General features: G+C 36.8%; 1 protein-coding gene across 2 annotated transcripts in view; it reads right to left on the bottom strand.

Annotated features, from left to right (window-relative positions):
* Window positions 1-6,118: 6,118 nt before the first annotated feature.
* Window positions 6,119-20,987, bottom strand: part of ABHD2 (abhydrolase domain containing 2, acylglycerol lipase) — a 125,855-nt gene continuing 110,986 nt past the window's right edge. For both annotated transcript variants that reach the window (XM_051981081.1, XM_051981080.1), the window contains 4 exons: window positions 20,435-20,545; window positions 17,877-17,946; window positions 16,222-16,306; window positions 6,119-11,948 (listed from right to left, as the gene is read on the bottom strand). In XM_051981081.1, the coding sequence (XP_051837041.1) occupies window positions 11,752-11,948; window positions 16,222-16,306; window positions 17,877-17,946; window positions 20,435-20,545 (463 nt within the window). In that variant the 3' untranslated portion in view covers window positions 6,119-11,751. The remainder of the gene's footprint in view (window positions 11,949-16,221; window positions 16,307-17,876; window positions 17,947-20,434; window positions 20,546-20,987) is intronic.

Below are 20,987 nucleotides of genomic sequence, written 5' to 3'. Positions count from 1 at the left end.
GCCTTTTGATTAAAAGCAACAACGTCAACTCTTAGGCATCTATCATATGAAGAACATCATTCTAGGCCACTAGACAGATAAGTTTTGACAAAGTGCAACTCCTTCCATTTTGAAACTTACAGTCTAGTGTGTTTATAGGAAGAATGAGAAAAGAGAGAAGGCTTCAAATTGAATTAGGAGAAGGAAATCATGTGTCTTGGAGGGTTCTGGACAAATAAAAGAAAAAGTTGAATTTGGAAAAAAAGTTGAAATTATGTATAAATTAAAGAAAATTTGAAGAGCAATTTTTAGACCCAGATCTAGATTCTACACACACACACACACACACACACGGTAAGAAACATATATAAATTCTAATACATGACAAAGTACATGAAATGCAGAGAATAATACTTTTAGAACTGTGGCTCACTGCCAGAGGAACCTTTTCAGAGCTTTAAGGCCAAAGGTAACAGGGTTTTCTCTTTCCTTTTAAAAGAGGAAAGGGTGTGATCATCCTTGATCACTTAATAGCCTCTAACAGTAACCTTGGATAGGATTTTTGCTAAGTGAGAAGAGCCAGCATTAGGAATAGGCCAAAGTAGGTAGCTGCCAAGAGTGTAACACAGGATGTCATAAAAGGCACTTAAGAATATTATTTTTTATACACATATATTTTCTAATGTCAAAAAATTCCATTCTCCATGGCAAGATGATAATTATTTTGCAAAGTCATGTTAATAGTCTCAAATTTCAAAGCCTCCACTAGACACATCATCAAAGATGCAATTTTCAATCACACCTAAAGTTGTTTTTTTCTTCCATTTTTATCCATCCTAAGTTTTTTTTATTTTTGGCTGCCATCAGTTTATTTTGTGTCCTAGCCGATGGAGATTGTTTGATAAAATACAAACTACATAGCCCAGTTTTGCCTTTGTAAGGACGTTTTCTTTGTGTGTGTGGTTGTGTTTTTTAGAATAATTTTAGGAAAATAAACTCTGCTCTAATGGGTTCTGTAAATTTCAAGTAAAATAAATTAATCTAACAAGAGACCATACAAAATAAAAAGAACTAAAGTATAAAAGAAAATTAGCTCTGTTCTTCTCTATTCACTTTCCCTAGGTCTGACCTAATGCTCAATTGTGTTTTCAGATTTGAGTCTTTTTACTTTTCATTTGAAAAATATTTACCTAGCATTGATTGTTGTTTTCAGAGTTCTTTCTTTCTTTTACACACACACACACACACACTCTCTCTCTCTCTCTCTCTCTCTCTCTCTCTCTCTCACTCACTCTTTTCTCTCTTCAACAAATCTATTCTCAGAGGCATTTGGTGGCATGATAAGTATTAGACTTGGAGCAAGGAAGAGCACAATTACTAGCTATATGACTCTGAATATGTGCTTTACCCCTCTCAGCCTCAATTTCTTCTTCTATAAAACAGCCATAATAATACTCAATCACATGGCTATTGTGAAGATCATATGTGCAAAGTGCTCTGTAAACCTTGAAATGTAACAGAAGTTTTAGATATTTCATTATAATTGAGGGAAGCTTTTTGCTTTGGGCTTTTCCCCCCTTTTCCCCTATTTCTCTTTACCCCAACCAATAACATTTTTAAAGTTTCCTGCATTTCCCTGGGAAAGTCCTATATTGATTTCTCCCTTGTAGTGGTTAGCAAAAACAGCACAATACCTACCATCTTTATAATATTCTGATGATCCTCATACAAATATGAATATAAAAAACAAAAGGATTTTTTACATGAAAATTTCCCCTCAGAAAGGGAAGGCTGTGTATTGTATATGAAGGGGGGCCAGAGAGGACAAGCTGTACTGCAAATGACCTCCTAGAAGCATGGATATAGAACAGTAGTAGCAAAAATATTAGCCAACACTTTAAGGTTTAAAAAGCATTTAATATTATCTCATTTGTGAGACAGGTATAATGATCTACATTTTAATTAATGAGCATACTGAGGTCAGAAAAATCCCAAGTTCAAATCTGATCTCAGATACTTCCTAGCTGTGTGATTCTAGGCAAGTCACTTAACCCTGTTTGCCTTAATTTATCAGAGAAGGAAATTACAAACCCCTCAAGTTTCTCTGCTAAAAAACCCCATGGATAACATTGGTGTGCTATGGTCCACAAGGTGACAAAGAATTGGACATAACTAAACAAAAGACAACAAAGTGAATCTCTGAGAAATTAAGTGACTTGCCTATGGTTTTCCTTCTATCAAATGGAGTAGCTAGGTGATACAAGGAGAGTGCTGGACCAGTTATCCATAAGATTACAGTTCAAATCTGGTCTCAGACACTTAACTGGGCAAGTCTCTTGACCTCTGTTTGCCTCAGTTTCCTTACCTATAAAATGGGGATAATAATAGCACCTACCTTCCAGGGTTGTTAGTGAGGGTAAAATGAGATAACTTTTGTAAAAGTTTTGCAAACCTTAAAGCATGATACAAATACTAGGAGTATTGTGGCAGAGGTGGGATTCAAACTAAGGACTTTGCTGACTCCCCATCCAGAATGTTACCCATTAGTTTACACTGTCTGTTGGTGCTAAGGTCAGCATGATCTATTAGCACTTTCATAGAAATTACCACAATTCCAGATAGAAGTCAAGGACACAGAGGCTATAGACCTCAGGACACATATGCTCAAATACCTTGCTGAAAACGAAGTGATGCAACCAAGTGGCAAGGTCAATATTTGAATCCAGGTTTCTTCAATTCAGTACACTCTACTGGATTCCTGAAGAGAAACACACACACACACACACCCAAGCTTTCTTCCCACAAGGACACCACAGCTGCTCTATTGTGTTAAAAGAGCATGCATGATGAGAACACTTTAAGGATATGAAGACCTTGATGGGAAAAACATTGTAGCAGGATGTAGCTTTACACCTAAGTAACTAATAAAAGTGATATATTCTGAGAAAGGAGGAAAACAGGAGTGCGGGGATATAGCCTCTCTACTCCATGATGGAACAACCAATTAATCCACCAGCAAGAATTTTTAAAAGCACACTATGTGTTGGTGATAGGTACTAGAGATACAAAAGCAAAAATGATGTAATTCCAGTTCTTAAGGAAATTACTTTGTATCAGAAGAAATATCAGATCCAAGATGAGGGCCGCCCTCAAGTATGGTCCAAAAGCACTTTTTTCCCAGGCTTGTTGCTCCCAAAAGGAGGTGGATGACAATAGGGATGAAACTCTTGAGAGGAGAGAATAGAATCCCCCATGGAGGTCAGAAGAGTTCTTATGCTTGAATCCTTTGATGTAGACTCAGATATCATATGATTGACTAGTCCTGCACAGTGAACCCCTACTTTTAAGTCTTGTCCTCATTTACTCTGAGATCAGTAAGTCTAATCTGTTCCTGAAAAGGAATCCACCTCTCTTTAAGATCCCCAACAAATGACAATCTTTTGCCAATTTGCCAATGAGAGGAATCCATTGCCTTCTAAGGTGGTACATTCTGTTAGGGGATGTTCTAATTATTAAGTTTTCTTAACTGAAACCTGCCTCATTTCAGCTTCATGCTTTTCTCCTAATTCTTTTTGTTCTCTTCTGCTAAACAGAGCAAACCTAATTCTCTTCCACATGACAGCTCCATCAGACTAACTGTACATTTAATTTAATAATTTAATTGCATGGGTCCAGTGAGAGCTCTTGCCAACAAAATAATTTCAGTGAATTATGGATGGCTGCCAGAAAGGGAGGTCCCTCTTACTTTGGAATCAAAAGTGAGGTCCAATAATCCAAAATAAAGTTGGCTAAAGAATCTTCTGTTCACTTGGAGGGGAGGTGGCTCAATTATTTGGGTGATCCTATAACAAAGAGTCTGGTAGCAAAGTCTGAAATTATGGCAGTGACACTGATCAAAATCAAGGAAAAGGTCTGTCCACACTTAGATGAGCAGCTCATTTTGTGTTGGTTTAAAGTATAACCAAATCCACGGCTGACAGTCACAGCTGTCTGCATCCTGGGTCTGTGTGCCCCAGCAGGACTAGTTATCTTAATTGACCATGACAGCAAGCTGTGCAGATCCGATCTGAAACAGATTCCCACTGATAATGACCTACCTTATGTCCAGAGGTGGAATGTCTTTCATGTGACAGTCATGGCCTCTTCCCTCTAGGAGTTGTCTATGATTAAAGACAGAATGGGAAGGACAGACCTGCCCTCTGACAATGCATGGGATTTTTAATAGTAACATGGGTGTGGTCCCACTTCTTGCCCAGACCTTTCCTACCTCTAGCTTGTCGTCTCTCTTGCTAACGAAGAATGATTCCTCCCTGTGTGAAAGCCAAAGCTCTATCAGCTGTCAGGAAGGGCCCAGCACAAGGCCAACAGATCAGGACCATTCTATTAGCTTAGGTTGGCGTTTTTGTGAGTCATTTCACTGAGATTATGTGCCAGGTACCCAAGGAAGGAGACAAAGCAAATCCTGCTCTCAAGACTTTTACCATCAAATGTGGGGAGAGGAGATGGGAGAAAGGGAAGCTATGGAGAGAAGTAACGTGTACAAAAACATTCAGGCAAAGTGAGAAATTTGTGAAGGGAAATCTCACTTTCACTTAGAAAGTGGAGGAAAAACTTTCTGGAGAATGGAGTAATTGAGTTGGACCTTGAAAAAAGGTTGGGATTTTAATGGACAGAGATTGGAATAGGGCAAGTCATTATGGGTGAGGGAGGGGGAGAAGTGTGGTGACATGAACAAAGACGTAGAGAAAAAAAGTAGGTAAAAGGGGAGGAAAATGAGGAATACAGAATAGTCTAATTTGGCTAGAATGTAGAATGTATGAAGGTTATAGGAAGCTGGAGGCCAGATTGTGAGGGCTTTGTACACCACATTCCAAGCTTATGTTGTGCTTTATTTGCTCGGCAATAAGGAAATGCCAAAGGAATGCTATATTGAAGCAATTTGCCAGATTCAGGCAAATACAAAGGTGCAAGGAGGAAAACTAGACTGGCACCAGCAAGATCACGTAGGAGAAGATTAGCCTGGTTTAGAAGAAAGCCTGAATTAGTGTGCTGGCTATAAGAATAAAGGAAAGGGTACGTAATAATTGTTGGAGTAGAAACTACAGGGTCTTAAACTAATTGGATGTTTGAGAGAGGTCAGAGGAAAAGATGAGGTGATGAATTTGGGAGACTGGGAATATGGTTATGTTGTCAATTAAGTGTCTATAACCAGGGATTTGGGCAAATAATGAGAAAAAAGTGTGATTACAAAAGTTCTTAATGTGGGATCCAGGAACTTGTTTTTAATATATTTTATAACTATATTTCAACATATTTTGTTTCTTTTGTTTATATATTTTTAATACTTAGTTTGTTTTATACAGTTAAAAAACATTATTTATGAAAAGGGGTCTATAGGCTTCACCACACTGCCAAAAGGTGTCCATGACACAAAAAATGCTAAGAATCTCAGGTCCACAGTCTTTTAAAAGCTATTATTATGAAAGAAGGCTGTCAAATAATCTAAGATAAATGAATTTGTTATTGACAAAGAATGAAGAATGTAGAGTTCATAGATAGGCAAGTTAAAAATTGTTATGGATTAGTAATTTAAAATGCACTTTAGAAGTCTGGATTAAAACCAACAGTGATAAGAAATGTTTTGTACAACTTAACAAGAAGACCCTTTTTCTAGTAGGAACTTCTTAGGAGAATAGAGAAAAATGATGGTTTTGCTGCTGAGCCTGGCATTTTCACTTTGTTAAATGTCTATTCCTAAATCTTGTACCCTATTCAAGCTGCCTAAGATAAATCTGCAAGGTAATTCATGCATGCTAAGCAATGATTTTAGATATAAAAATGAAAAATTAGCTTATTGGTTAGAATAATGACAATACACATTTATATGTGTTTTAAACCTTACAAAACAATTTCTTTATAGGTACCGCACGAGGTAACAGAAGGCAGTTATCATTATCCTCATGTTACAGATGAAACTGAGGCTCAAACATGTTTGGATGATTTGCCCATAATCACATGGCCATTAAAGTGCCAAAGATAGCACCTGGACTCCTGTCTTCTGATTCCAGGTCCAATGCTCTTTCTTCCATGCTGTGTCTGGAAAATAATCACTGCATAAAGAAAATGCCGAGGCCACATCTTGGTTGATTTTGTCCTTTATTTTTTTTTAAGTAAAGAAATTCCATTGAATCAAAGATAACAAAATTATCATTTTTGTTTGCAATGATATTTGTTTACCACCACACAGAATCAAAATAGGTCCAAAAGTAATATGAGAAAATAAAAAGATCAAGGACACCATTGCTTAATATAATTTTCTTAATAAAGGTAAACATCGCCGTATTTAGAAAAAATTGCATTGTTAGTTGCAAATCTTAAATGCCTTAGAGCTAAAGGATCCCATTCTCTCCCTCCCACACCCTTTAAGATCCAAAAGCTGGAAGGTTTTCAGTATACAAACTAATTTTTTTTTTTTTTCAGGGCAGCATTTTAAATTTAGGGAAAAAAAAACCAAAAACAAACAACCACCTTGCAACATAACAGGAATGTGGAAGTGAAGGCTCTTAAAAAACCTATCTGGAAGCAAATCTGTCAAAATTAAGAATATATGTTGAACGGGAGAGTCCAACCAAAATACAGAAAGAAATACACACTCATTCCCCCTGCCCTATCCCCTCCCCTCCCCTCCCCCTCCCCCCTCCCAGCTTTGCTAAGGCCGCTGTAGTGGCAAAAGTCAGAAAGCTCAGGTACAGTGTAGGTCTTCCTGAGGCAGAGTGAACTATCTCATCATCTGGAACCAGTGTGGAAGGAGAGAGATTTTTACTTTGAATTGTGCTTTAGGAAAAATGAAAAGGGTCTGTTCCCTCATTCTTCCCTGCCCCCCAAAAAAACTACTTCTGAAATAAAGAAAAATTATTCATGGCCATGAACAGTTTGTGAAATGAGTGGGTTTCATTAGGCCCAAGGTGGTCAGCTGAATTTTTATGGCCTGTTGGCTACCATATCATGGGAGGCCTGGAAGAAGATTGAATATTGAAATGGAAGGCGCTTCTGCAAATCCTTCAAATGAAGGCAGTTCTTGAATTTATGGCAATAGTGGATCTCTTGGCTAATGTGAACACAATTATTTTTCAAAAGTTAATATCTTAAGTTAAGGTTTTATTACTATTCATCAAAAATGAAGCAAAGATCTAGAGGTTTTATGTAAATTAGAATATGTAACCTACCCCAATGGTTAGAAACTATGTAAGTCCACTCATTAAAATATATGAAAGCTTTAGTCAACATTATAATTAGGGCATTAGGGCATAGATGAGACTATTACAGAGAAGGTTGACATCCTAGAAGAGGCAGCTCTTTGATGAATGGTACCTGAAAAAAGGGTTGGCTGGTTTGGCTTTCCTGTCTTGGAGACTGGCCTCCTGCCAAGCCCCTTTGTAAGAGAAATGCTTGAAGTGTTGTTGAAAAAAGCAACGGTGGTCAGAAGCAGCAGCTTTTTAGATTGGAAGGTCTCATAGCTCTCTGGCCCTTTGGCAACAGTGATCCTCATCTTAACGAGGCACAGAGAGTTAAATATCTTTTGCTTTATTGGTAAGAGGGAAGAAAACTTCTTTAGCTACTTATTCTCCTAGGGTTAGAAGTGGCCCAATCTGTATAGGTTTAAAGAGGGGCAAACCCAAATTCAGTATCTGTGAATCATTTATTTGATCCAAGGTGGCCTAGGTTGTAGCCTAGGCAGAAAGAGGTCTGTAAGTCTGCATATTTAGTGAATTTGGGACTAGATCTTAGGATCCACACTAATTATATAATGAGAGTGGGGACTATACATTTTCTATGTCTGATGATAGTTCTGGTTCAGTCTCACAGCAGAGAGACACTACAAGATTATGGTAGATATCAGAGGATTTCCTGGAGGCTCTGGGTGTGAAGGAAGACATTTCCAAGGACATTGATAGGACACTGCAATGATATAGTACTAAATGGCCCTTTTGTACTGCCTGAAGGATGAAGATCTGTAAGATCTTTAAAGCTAGCGTATTGCCTCAATAATCTTCAGGTCTAAGTCATAATCAGAATAGAAGAAGAAAAGCAGCTCAAATCCTACACATCTGCTCACTTATAAAGCCTAAATAGGAACAAAAGTTCCATTGTGCCCCTGGAGCTCACATTAAGTCACATTTTAAAGAGATCTGTAATTTGGACGCATGGCATAGTGAACTTGGCTATATAAAGAGCTATATGTAGTTATGCTGAAGACTACAAATTGCTTTAATCACTGAATCACATAGAGCTAGCTTTGGAAAAAGAAAGGCTAAGTATATGGAATTTTCTATCTTAGGAAGAGTCTCATTGTCCTGCTTGGCTCATGTTGAATGATGATGATATTCAACTGATCCCCATAAAACATGGGCCAAGATTACAAACCCTTTTGAATTGAGAGAGGGTTTAAGGTAATAATGGTCATGCTACAGAAAATCCTGAAGGGAGATGGTGGTCTTTGTTAGTTTTTTAAAATACAATTGCTTTTTCTCTAAACCTTATTAAGATAAGCCTTGACACAGCTGTTATTACATGGGCAAGGTATCTAGAGAAGATAGGAGTGGTAAGACCCAGTCTAGAAGTTCCGTAAACAAATCTGGGTTGACCATCAATGACTAGTAACTAGATGGTAACTGAGCCAACATCTTCCTAAGGAGACTCAGGAATGCATAATCCTTCTTTCAGATAAACTTCCACATTGGAAAATGTGGTAACACAACAGCTACACAAGATAGAGGGTAACTCCGATGGGCATTAAGCTAAGGATGCAAAACAAATGAAAAAAAGGTCTCTTCTGCCTTTATCTTACTCTAGTAATGAGAGCTTCTCTCCCAGGGAGACAAATGCTTGTTTTCCAAATCTGTTAAAAGTGTATCCTTAAATATAGATGCATCAAGAGGGCTTCATATAATTTTCCAAATGGCAACTGCTCCTTCCTCTACTAGACTCACAACTTTCAACACTGTTAGCCTTGATTGGTATAATTTTTATTTCTGGTTAAGGCGAGGTAGAGTAGCATTTGAAAAATAAAGCAGGGTTTCTTGATACTGTGTATTAAGAATATCTAAAAACAGATTTAAGAAATGGCCAGAAAGGTTTTGTCATTTTCATGTGGATCCAACCAATCAAATGCAGACAGATTACCAGGAAGCAGACCAGAAAGCAGAGGAAAAAAAAATCTCTACTTCTTGGTAATGACTACTGGTTGTCAAGGTGGCCTGAAAGGAATGGAATAGGAAGCTTGGAGGAAGAGAAAAGAAAATCTCCATATAAAATGATACACTGCATCCATGCCTTATAGGGAAGCTGGCATTTCTCTAAATTCAGAGCCTACTCATATTCATTAAAGAAGCAAACAAAAACAAGAATTTCCTTGTAAGACAAAAAGCCTCACTCACACCCTCACCCTCACTGTGGTGAAGAGACTGGAATACGTACAAAGGGTTTCAGTTGATTCCACTTGGGCCAAAATGGAATGTAAATGCCACCATCAGTTATACTTCACAAAAAAAATGTAGGTGGGAAGTTGTCCATAAGATGTTGCATGTTAAATTCTTGCTATATAGTTACAAAGGCTGAAAGATAGATGTGATTCTTTTCCAACAAAAGCAATCAATGATATTGCTAACCAGTCACCAGGAAACAAGTGATCATGGAAAAAAGACATGACTGGATCTTTTCCCTACCTTTGTTTTTTATGTATAGGATAATGATGATCTGATCCTTTTTTTCCTACTGAATGTAGCAGCATATGCATATGTGCCAGTTATTAGAATAAGCCAGGAAATGGCCAAAGGCAAACAAAAAGGAGTCTGCCATTTTTGATACAGTAATTCAATGGTTATAAAATTATTGCTTGCTTTAACTAATCTAAGTTCAGAGAAGTGATGCCAGTAACAGGAAGTATGTCTTATGTTTTAGATTTTAGTTGTGAGTGGGGAAGGGAGTTTGGGGGACAGAATTTTTTCACCACAACCAAAGTGGTTAATTGCCAAATAAAGGCTAAAATTTTAAAGTGCTAATTGGTGCTAAAAGAGTGTCACAGGAAAGGCAATAAAGAATAAAACTTGGAAAAGAGATTACAATAAATGGAACAGGGAAATAATCAGAAAGCAAAATGGAGATCAAAGGAGTTCCAATATTTTTCAATATTGGTTGTTGTTCATGCTTATAAGATGGTGATCTAATGATTGTCACACGGAATTTCTTCCAGGTAAAAATTGTCATTATCATCACAGTCACTTGGGGCAATACACATATCCTTCTGTCAATGGACATAAAAATAATGCCTTCAAAGTGCCTGAATACTTCTCCCCAGCTGAGCTTTCCAATTTAGCCTCTACTTATTGCTGGAGTCAAAGAAGTTAAAGAAGGTAAAAGACTAAAAAGGATACCTAGTAATATCATTATGAGTGCTGTACAATCCCATATAGCAACTGCTGGTTTTAGAACTTTAGATTATAGAAATCACTGAATGTTTTAGATACACATGTGCCAACAGATCAGGAAAAGGATAAAACCCCAAATCCCAACCAACATTTTTTGACTTGAGATCGGAAAAGTCTATCTAACAGTACATAATTAAAGGAGATTCAATAAAAATTATGTTCTGAAACAGACTACTTTTCAAATGGAGATGTTTAACTTTAAACTTAAAATTCTACTTTTAAACTACTGAACTAGTGTTAAGGAGACCTGGGCTAAAAGAAAAACAAAAACAGCACATAATTCAGTGCTAAAGAAAATCCTTTACATAAGTAATGAGGAAATAAAAGAAAGGCAAAAATCATTTCAAGGCTACTTGTTTGATGTGGGCAAAAATTCAAAGAACAGGAAGTCATTTAGAATTCTGTTCTCTCAAAGTCTAAACAAATATCAATCATCATATAATTTTAGGGTTGGACAGGCCTTCAGGTATCAAATAGTCCAACTCTCATTTTACAGATGAGGAAACTGAGGCTAACAGCGGTTAAATGACTTGTCCAAGGTCATCGTGACAGAAATTTTCTATCTATTACCCTCTACTGTAAATGCACAAAAGGGTACATGCCTTCGTTATGCCCAAAGCTGATAGTCACTGATACTCAGACATCTCTGGTTATAAACTTCAGTAAGAAATTCTAAACACAAGATAGTTCTACCCTAAAATCTTTGCTGAATAGGGAGAAAGACCCTTTAGGAAGTGTTATAAATATGGAGCTTGGCTTATTATAGAAGCTGATTTTTCCCCCCTGCTTATGGAGCTCACATTCCTCCAAATTCTCATGCTAAGTGGTTCAAGCTCCCTCTCAGTATTGGCTTGGAACCACAGGCCCTTTCAGAGTTGAAACAACGGCATAAAGTATAGTCACAAAACTCTAGGATACATCTTGCCATGTTCTTGGGAAGATTTTTTTGATTGGCAAAGCAAAGATGCTGTTCAGATACATTTTTAATAGGGAAATTAGATGACAATTGGCTTAATCAAATGCTGAAATCGGACAGGTGATCAAGAGTCCTGCCACTCATCAACATGGCCAATAATGCAATAAAGAAAACCAGTAACCTAAGCATAAAAATAGCTTGAAGATCCTGGGGACAGCCATCTGCCTCGGCGAGAGGTGCTCTTGGTGGGAAGCTTCCCTGCTGACATACCCAGGTTATTGAGAAGGATGAAAACCTGAAGCAACAGGTGAGGAGATGAATAGTTTCAGAAGGAAGGGCCACTGGAGTGCTTCTGAGTCTGTAAGGGCATCACTCCATGTCGGCATCCATTTGCTCTGTGTCTGAGCACTGGGATTTGTTACGCTCCCATTGGCAAATGGCATTGGCATACTGCACCACCAGCTTATCCATCCAGGTCAAGGGTTCTGGGAAAAGAACAGCACCCTCAAAGAAGCCCAAGTGACCTCCATGAAGTGGCAGCACAAACATGACATTCTCTCGTTTCTCTGCAAAGGGAAAAAGGCATCTGTGTGAGTGATCAGACTCCAGTTGGCTCTTTTTAGATACAGATAAAGGAAGTTGTATAATAGGTCTCTATTTCGCTCACTGGTAGTACCTGATTGTTTAAGAGAATATGCTGCATAGTGGCACTGATTTTCCACTTAAATCACCCCTGTCTCTCAAATTAGAAGGGAAACATCAGAAGCTAAGATACTGATATATTTCTATATTAACTTGGTTTAGAGGTGTGATATGCAAAAGGCTGACTGTTCAATGTACCTGGCTTAAGATATAAACATATTACTACTTATGGGCATGTTCTTTTTGATTATTATTTTATATATTTTTCTAAGGCTGATTTACAAATCTAGATGTTGTTTTAAAAGGGACTGTGTCCTACTTGATCATTAGATCCTTGGAGATGTTGAAGTAATATTAATTAGGAAAAAAGTATCGTAGGCTTAGGGCTAGAAATTACCAAGGTCTCCCAGGCTAGCCCCAGACTCCCATGCCTCTTTTAGCTCCTGCCTGCTATGAGGCAAAGCTTCTACAATTTTTCAGTTCATATCCCCTTCTTTCCCCATCATCATCCTCATCCTCACCAGCCATTAAGGTTGGCACTCAAGGGAAAGCCTTGAACAGTCTATTCAATTGCCACCCTCAATGGACCTCTCTCAATGGTTAATATAACTCTATCCTTTTATACATCATGTCCTATCCCAATGATTCTGAAACTTCAGCTGCCATGTATGGATCTTATTCCCCCCATCCCAACTGCCTGCTCCCTCACTCTCATAAGCCAACCCCCCAAGATCCCATTTCAGATTTTTTTGGTGACAGATTTAACAGATTTCTATCTTCTGGTCCTCACTGAGACCTAATCTCCTCTAGAAGGTTATATTTGGCCTGCCTTTCCAGTATTAGGTTACATTTTCTTTCTTACTCTGTCTCACTGGTTGCAAGAGGAGAGTTGGAATTCCCATTGTCACTTCCAGACTCTCCAGACTCACCTTTTACCATGATTACTCAGCAATCTCTTTTCCTCTGAGATTTATGATTTCCAAATTTATTACCAAATCCAGATCTTGGTAGCTCTTATTAAACTACCTAGGACATTTTTTTTTTTTTTTGTTTCCTCAATGAGTTCACTGTCCTCAGGAGAGAATTTCAGAATAAATATTAATTCTTCCTCAAATTCTCTTAACTTTCCAGTTCCTCAATCTACCATTTCTGATGACCACTTTACTCCACCTCAGTTAAAAAGTTTGTCATTACTCACAAGTGTACCATTTCTACAAAATCTAAAATTCCTTTATATGACTTATCTTTTAGTTTCCAATCTTTCCCTATGCTTTACAAAACCCTAATTATGTCTTTATCCTTGATTTAACCTCATTCTCTTCACCATTTCTGAAGTGAGTATCCTCTCCTCCTTTTCCTATCTTGACTTCCTGGTGAATCCAACTCTGCATTATCTTTTCCACTCAGTCATCTGATCATTTATCATGTGCCCTGCCAAATCCAACCCCAGACTTTCCCCACCACTTGAATCTTTCTCCTTTTTCTTTCTCCTTGCTATGTTTTACTCTAAAGAAAACATGTGAATGGACAATGAGGGATATTCACATGCTAGAATGGAACTGAAGTAAACAGAATATAGTACTCACGAGGTTTGTTATAGGCCTCAGGTAGGCCCTCATTGATGCAACTGATTTCTAACTTTCATTGATTGACTATCTCATTGTCTAGATCAACTGTTCCGAATCTTCTCACTTTGGCCATTTGTCAAGAGCTCCTTCATGTCTTCTCATCTCACATCGCTCAAACATTTCTCTCCCACTATTTCTGCCTTTAGGAGAGATGACTTTTTCCCTTGCTAAAGCCAACTCCTCTATATCTTTGAACTTATCTCCTTTTGTTTCCTCCAAAATATTGTCCCCTTTATTATCTTTATCATCTCCAATCTTTCCCTATTATTTCCTTTCCATCTCTCTGCAAACACACCCATGTTTCTCCAACCTTAAAATTCCTCAAGTTTAGCCTGTGAGTACTATAATCCTATGAGTACTTAATAAATGGTTCATTTATTATTTCTTATTCCTGGTAATCTATCATCCTATTTTTCTCCTCCCCTTCTCAGTTACTCCCTGAAAATCCATCTACACAAGGTGCTTCCATTTCACTTTCTCTCTTCTCCATTTCTTAACCCTTTGACTACATCATTTAAATGAAATGACCTCCTTTAAAGTTACCAGTAATCCCTTAATTACCAAAAATAATACTCTTATCCTTGTAGACCTCTCTGCAGTATTTATTGTCTACTTTCTCCTTTGGATAGTATTTCCTAGCTAGATTTTTGTGAAAGTACTCTTTTCTGTTTCTTATTCTACCTTTTCAATAGGATTTTTTATCTAGGTCATGCTCACTAACTGTGAGTGTCCCCCTAATGCTTTGATCCAGGTCATTTTCTTTTTATTCTGTATTTTATCTCAATTGGTGATCTCATAAACTCTCATATAATTAATTCCTAGATATATACATTCAATTCTAATTTCTCTCTTGAGTACTTGCCCAATATCACCAAATGCCTTTTGGACATAGTGAACTGGTTATGCTTAGAGTCTCAGCATTTTAAACTCAATATTTCTAAAATGGAACTTAACTTTCTTTTCAAACATACTTCTTTCCAATCTCCCTAGTACTGTTTGAAGCACTACCGTTTTCCTGTTCACCTTGATGCCTTACTCTTACTCCACATATCCATTTTGTGGCCAAATCATGTCATTTCTCTTTGCAAAACATTTCTGTTATATGTTTCCTTCTCTCTATTCACAAAGCCCCCATGTTAGTTCAGGCTCCCTCAGATCTCTCACTTCGACTAATGCAATAGTCTTTTAATTGTTCTCTCTGTGTCAATTTTCTCTGTATTCCAAACCATTCTCCACTCAGCTCTCACAATGATTTTTTTTTTTAAAGTCCAGGTCTAGCCATGTCCCTTTTCTACTCAATACACTCCCAGTAGATCCCCATGATTTTCAGAGTCACAAACTCTTCTGTCTGGCATTTAAAGCTTTCATAATCAGATCCCTTCCTACTTTTCAGTCTTCTTAGGTTTTTTTTCTTTTTTATATACTCTACAGTTGAACTAAAATGGTCTAAAAATCTCACTTCTGCAAGACACTTTTCCCAGTTCCCCCACCTGCTAATGCCTTTCCCTCTGAGATTTCATCCCAGGTACTTTCTATATCTTGTACATTTTTAGTTATTTACAAGTCACTCCATTAGAATATGTGCTCTTTGAAAGCAGGGACTATTTGTACCTTTTTTATTTTATTTTTTTGTACATGTCAAAAAAATACTAGTTGATGAATTAATTTAGTCCAGGCTTTTCATTTTACAGATAAAGAAAAATCACAGGTTAAGTGATTTGCCCAATGTTAGTAGTGGTAGTAAATGACAGAGGCAAGTTATATTCAAATATAAGAAATCACAAGACTATTTCTTTTTCATCATGAAAGCTTTCCATTGCCTAACATCTGCCTCTAAATTACCCATTTCTTCTACTTTCTAGATTTCAAAGGCTTTGACTTAGTGACTAAAAAGCCCTTTCTGTTTTGTTCTATCCAATTAAACCAAAAATGTCATTTTTTCCTTTGACTTCCTTATTATATTCACAAAAAGGAAAACTTTGTCCTCATAATGTTCCCTCTCTTATGGTTTATGTCCTAGGGGTCTAAAATGGCCCAGTTTGTTCTTCCCACATTTTTTCCTCTCATTCCTCAGGTTTCTTCTGTGTCCTCTATCTCTTAATAAGTGTGGGATGAGGTCACATCAACCTCAAAATAAATAAACTACCGTCCACTGGGCAGTATTTTTATTCTTGCAGTTGCTTGGTTTTAGTCCCCAGAACAGCTGGAGTCACCATCAACAGCAATGACTTTATATTTTTCTTGTGAAGCTGTGGTTCTGAACCTTTCCTTCCCAAAGCCAACTTCCCAGTTTACAAGAATCATGATCTGCCAGAGCAATTTCACATAGCACTGGTGAGAGCAGCAAAAGCTCCTGGCTAATAGTTTTGACCTTTTGCAATAGGACAGGAAAATCAGAACATTTCTAATTTAAGTGTTCAGGTGGCAACATTATCAGAGATTCTTTGAAAATGAACAGAATCTTGTTGGATAAAAGCTTGGTGGTGAGAAAAGCCTCCCTGTATAACTTCAGGAGCTAACTTCATGAGGAAGATGACAGGATTTATTATGTCAGAATTAGTGCACTTACCTGAAAGGGCTTTGGGAATTGTTAAAAGACTATCATGCACCAAGGGGTCATCAGCAGCATTAACCAGCATGAGTGGAACATAAATCTGTACAAGGAAAAATAAAATTAAAGCTGCTGTCTCTATGTACTACCATCATTGCTCTTGGGTGACTAAGCCCTAAAACTCACTGTGCAACCCTTTCTAAAGAGAATGAACAAGGACGAATACCTGGCTTATGATCAGGGTATACAAATGCCATGTCAACAATATATGAATGATAAATTTCTAGTAGGATCAGGTTGATAACAGGTTGGGAGTGACCTTGGCCAAACTTGTTAATAATGCTGGAGGTAATACAGTCAATATATTCATTTTACTACAAAAATACCTTGGGGGCTGCAAAACACGAGACAAATTTAACATAGACTTTCAAAAAACAAACTCTTATTTAATAGAAGTTCAGTTTCACAAACAATCCTTTTCTATTCCTTTTAAAAATCAAGGCTTCCATTTCAGTTAAAAACCAAACCAAAACAAAAACATGGAGAGATTTATACTGGTAGTAGGTTGATATGAAAAAAGATTGGGTTTAAGTTTTTAAAAAGCTATTATTAGCCAATGAGGTCACATGGCTATTAAGAAAACTAATGCAATGTTAGTTTGCATTCAAAAGCTAGGGTTCTTTACTCTTTTTGTGTTGTGGGCAATTTGGTGAAACTCATAGACCTCTTCTAAAAGTGATGTTTTTAGGTGTATAAAATAAAATACACAGGACCAACTACAAAGGAAACCAATTATATTGAAATAAATATATATATTTTTTCAAAAACGTTCTTTGTATCTATCCAGATACCCTACCTACCCTGAGATCTCTGGGCTTCAAGTTAAGAACTCCTGCATATAATGTCAAGATTACATAATGTCATTATAACTGTGCTACCTAAACATATCTGGGGCCCTGTTTTTAATTCTGGGTAATACATTTTAAAAGAGACATCATTTGGAAATTGGTCCAGGATGATGAGGAATTTGTAAATCATCTTAAAAGGAACAGATCAATGAAATGAGGCAAAGGAGAAAATTTAGAGGACATGATAAGTGTTTTAAAATATCTGAAGGGCTTTCCTATAATAGAGGAAGAGTTCTTCCATATAATTTTAGAAGGCAGAAAACTAAGCAGCACAGGCTAGTGGAAGGATTGCTTATATTTAAAGCTTGAGGACCTGGGTTCAAATCTTGGACCTGTCACATAGTATTCGTGTATCCTTCGGTAAGATGTTTAACCATTATGGGATTCAGTTTTCTCATTTGTAACACGAGAGAGTTGGATTAAATCATCTCTGAAGTTCCTTCTCGCTATTGATTTGTGATCAAAGTTAGAAGGAAAGCAGTTGTCAGTGCAATATATGAAAGAACTTTTTAACTATTTGCATGTACCAGTGATAAAGTGAGTGGCTTGCCTTGTGAGGTAGCAAGTGTTGCATTATTAGAAGTATTCCAGAAGAATATGGATGATCATAATCAGAAATCATGTAAGGAGGGCTTTTTAGGGTGCCCAGGAGGTTAGATTACTTGGATACAAGGTTTTTTCTAACTCCAAGTCTAAGATTTTTAAGTTTGGGGACAAAACAAAAATAGTCTTATTATTTATAGTCAATTCTAGTCATTCACTCACCCCATGCAGATATCTCATGCAGCTTTCTTCTTCATAGTATTCTTTTAGGGAATTATAGCCATGGAACTTCCTAAGATATACCAAAGGAGTAAAAAATATAAGAAATAGATACTTTTCTTTAAGCCTCAATGCGGATCTATTTTATCTTTCTTCTAATTTCCACATTTATCTACAGGAGCTAACATCTTTCTACAATATCAAAAAAGACCAACTATTTGAGCCCAGGTTGGCATTAAGCTAAGAGGCTAGGAAATCCAGAGGATGCCAATACATTCTTTGCAACAGAGGTCTGTCCAGCAAAGGACAGTCTTTGCATCTAGATTGCTATAGGATGAGATGACATAAACTAGGGAGCAGTAAGTGGACATATATGTTAAGTTCCTCCTGTTTACCCAGGAGGCAATAATTAGGAATAGACTACTTTTTCTTCTAATTTTTAAAATAGTATTATATTTATGGTATAAGAAGTTCATCTAAGCCTAATTTTTGCCAGCCTGTTTTTTGTTTCCCTAGTACATTTTAAAAATTATTATCAAATAGGCAATTCTTTTCTAAGTAATTTGTTTTCTGATATATCAAGGTACCATTTCTGATTCTCCTTGTTTAGTATGTTCCATTGATCTATTTCTCTAATTTTTTAAAATCAATAACAGATGGCTTTGATGACTGCTGCTTCATAATAAAAGTTTGAGATCTAGGACTGCTATTACCCCTTTTATCCTTACCTCTTTTTCATCATTTCCCTAGATATTTTTCCAAATGGATTTTGTTATTATATTTTTGTAAAGTATAAAGTATCCTTGATGATTTGATTGGCATAATATTAAAAGTATAAATTAAATGAGATAATATTTATCATTTTTATTACACTGGTATGGCCTAGTCACAAACACTGAATATTCTTCCAGCTATTTAAGTTGCTTTTTATTTCTCTAAGGAAAATTTTAAAAACGAATACACACACATGCATAAACACATATACTCACATATACATATATATGTATATATAAATTATACACACACAAACACACACACATACACAAGTATTTTGTATGCATTGATCTCCAGATACTTTATACATTTTGCAGATATCTGGAATGGAACTGGTTTCCCTTTCTATTACTGCTTTTTGGATTCTGTTATTTATAAAGAAATTCTCTGGATTTTTAAGGGCTTATTTGGTAGCCAGCAACTTTGCTGAAATAATTGTCTCAATTAGCATCTCTGTTGATTCTGTTAGAATCTCCAAGTAAATCATCATAGGATTCACTGCTTTTTAACAAAAATATAAAATGCTATGGGAAGAACATTATAACAAGCACCCCTGACCTTCAACTTTTAGGGGTCAGATTTGCTTAAGCATATGATACAGACCCAGAACATCCATAGTTCAGATGATTCCTGGGAAACTAATTGTTTTCCAGTGATGTTGAGGAGTTCAGAAGTGACTCAAGAATGACAAAATAGACAATTTCAGAGAAACCTGGGAAATCTCGTATGAACCGATGCAGAATGAAGTAAGTAGAACCAGAATAACTTATGCAGTAACAACAATAATCAAGAAAAAGTTCAAAAGACTTTAGAACTGGGATCAATGAAATGATAAACTACAATTCCAGAGACGCAAGGAAGAAGTGTGTCCCTTACCTTCTGACAGGGAGATGACTGACTCAAAATTCAAAATGAAATATATTTTTGGACATGGTCAATGAGAGATTTTGCTTTGCTTTACTATGCCTATTTGTTGCAAGGATTTTTTTTTTTCTTCCTCTTCAATTTAATAAAAATAACATCAAAAAAGATTTACTACAAAGGAAGCTTGGCTCAGTGAAGAAATTTTTCTGCCAAGTTGGCTTTCCAAACTCCAAATTGTCCCTATCTTAAATGAAGATGGTTAAAATCTATTTTGCTTTTTGGTTCATGTTGAAAGCTTTTTGATTCCCTCTTTTCCTTATGAGGCCATTTTTTGGCCTCATTTCTTACTTAATCTTAATCACCTGAATGGCTGTTGCCTCAGACAAACTGAGACTTGGGATAGACAAGCTTAAAAAGGCCAAGATTTCCCCTTATCCAGGATTTTCCAGGAAAATCTCCAGTTGTCCTGATCTATCTTACCATTGAACCCAGATGACTCTGCAGGAGAGAATGAGGCCGGTAACTTTACACAGTCCTGTCTCACTTAAATCCAGTTTATTTGCAAATCATGACATTACCTTCCTGATGTCATTGCTCTTTTGTGAGAAAGAAGGAAAAACAACAAGAGACCCTCCCAAGCCTAGAAGCTTAATGGATATTATTGATGTGAAAGGAATGTTATTCTCATAAGAATCAGAAGAGGCTTCATCCTTCAAGGATGATACCTACCTATGATTTAATGTTAGCTTTCTCTGATCATTCTTAAAACTCTCTTTATGTTAAATAAAACCTTTTAAGTTTTTTTAAAATAAGTTCAGGGGGCAATTTCCCTTTTCCCCGCTAAAGCTAAACTCATTAAGCACCTATTTTAGATGATGCTATTTTAGAGGAAGGTGTTTTAAGATCAAAACTCTTATACATACCTCATCACATTGTCATCAATTTGCATTAGAGATGTTGCTGTGTACAATCTGCTTAAGTCGGTATCCTCAAGGCTTTGAGGTTTCTTAACATTGTTTCCAAAGAGAACTTGCCTGGAATAAAAGTGAATAAAAACATAATTTTGGGAGGAAAGTTGAAGAAACATGCAATGGCAAAAAAAGTCTGCCTTGCCCAAAGGCAATCTACAAAAGTGAAACTTTGCCAAAGTGTCTATATGTTGATTTGAAATAGATCCCTGTAGCCCTCAGAGTCTGCCAATGAATGAGCTCAGATTGTTGATTTTTGAGCAACTGCAGAGGGAGGTAAGCTGAGACCTTCACTGCCCTTTCAAAGACAAAGATCCTCTCTGTGCAGTGAGCGGAGGCAGTCCAGACAAGGTTAAGAAACTGGAACTGAATCTTGTAGAACTCTCTATATCTTTGTCTTTGTCTGTCTCTGTGTCTCTTTTGTTCTCTTTTTGTCTCTGTCTCTCTCTTTCTCTCTCTCTCTCTCTCTGCCCCCCCACAATACAAGTTATCAGTGGACTTTGTTATT

The sequence above is a fragment of the Antechinus flavipes genome, chromosome 2 (genome assembly GCF_016432865.1).
Source record: "Antechinus flavipes isolate AdamAnt ecotype Samford, QLD, Australia chromosome 2, AdamAnt_v2, whole genome shotgun sequence".
In the NCBI taxonomy this organism is placed as follows: Eukaryota; Metazoa; Chordata; class Mammalia; order Dasyuromorphia; family Dasyuridae; genus Antechinus; species Antechinus flavipes.
The sequence above is the reverse complement of the archived record's forward strand: the minus strand, read 5'-3'. Positions and strand labels throughout refer to the sequence as shown.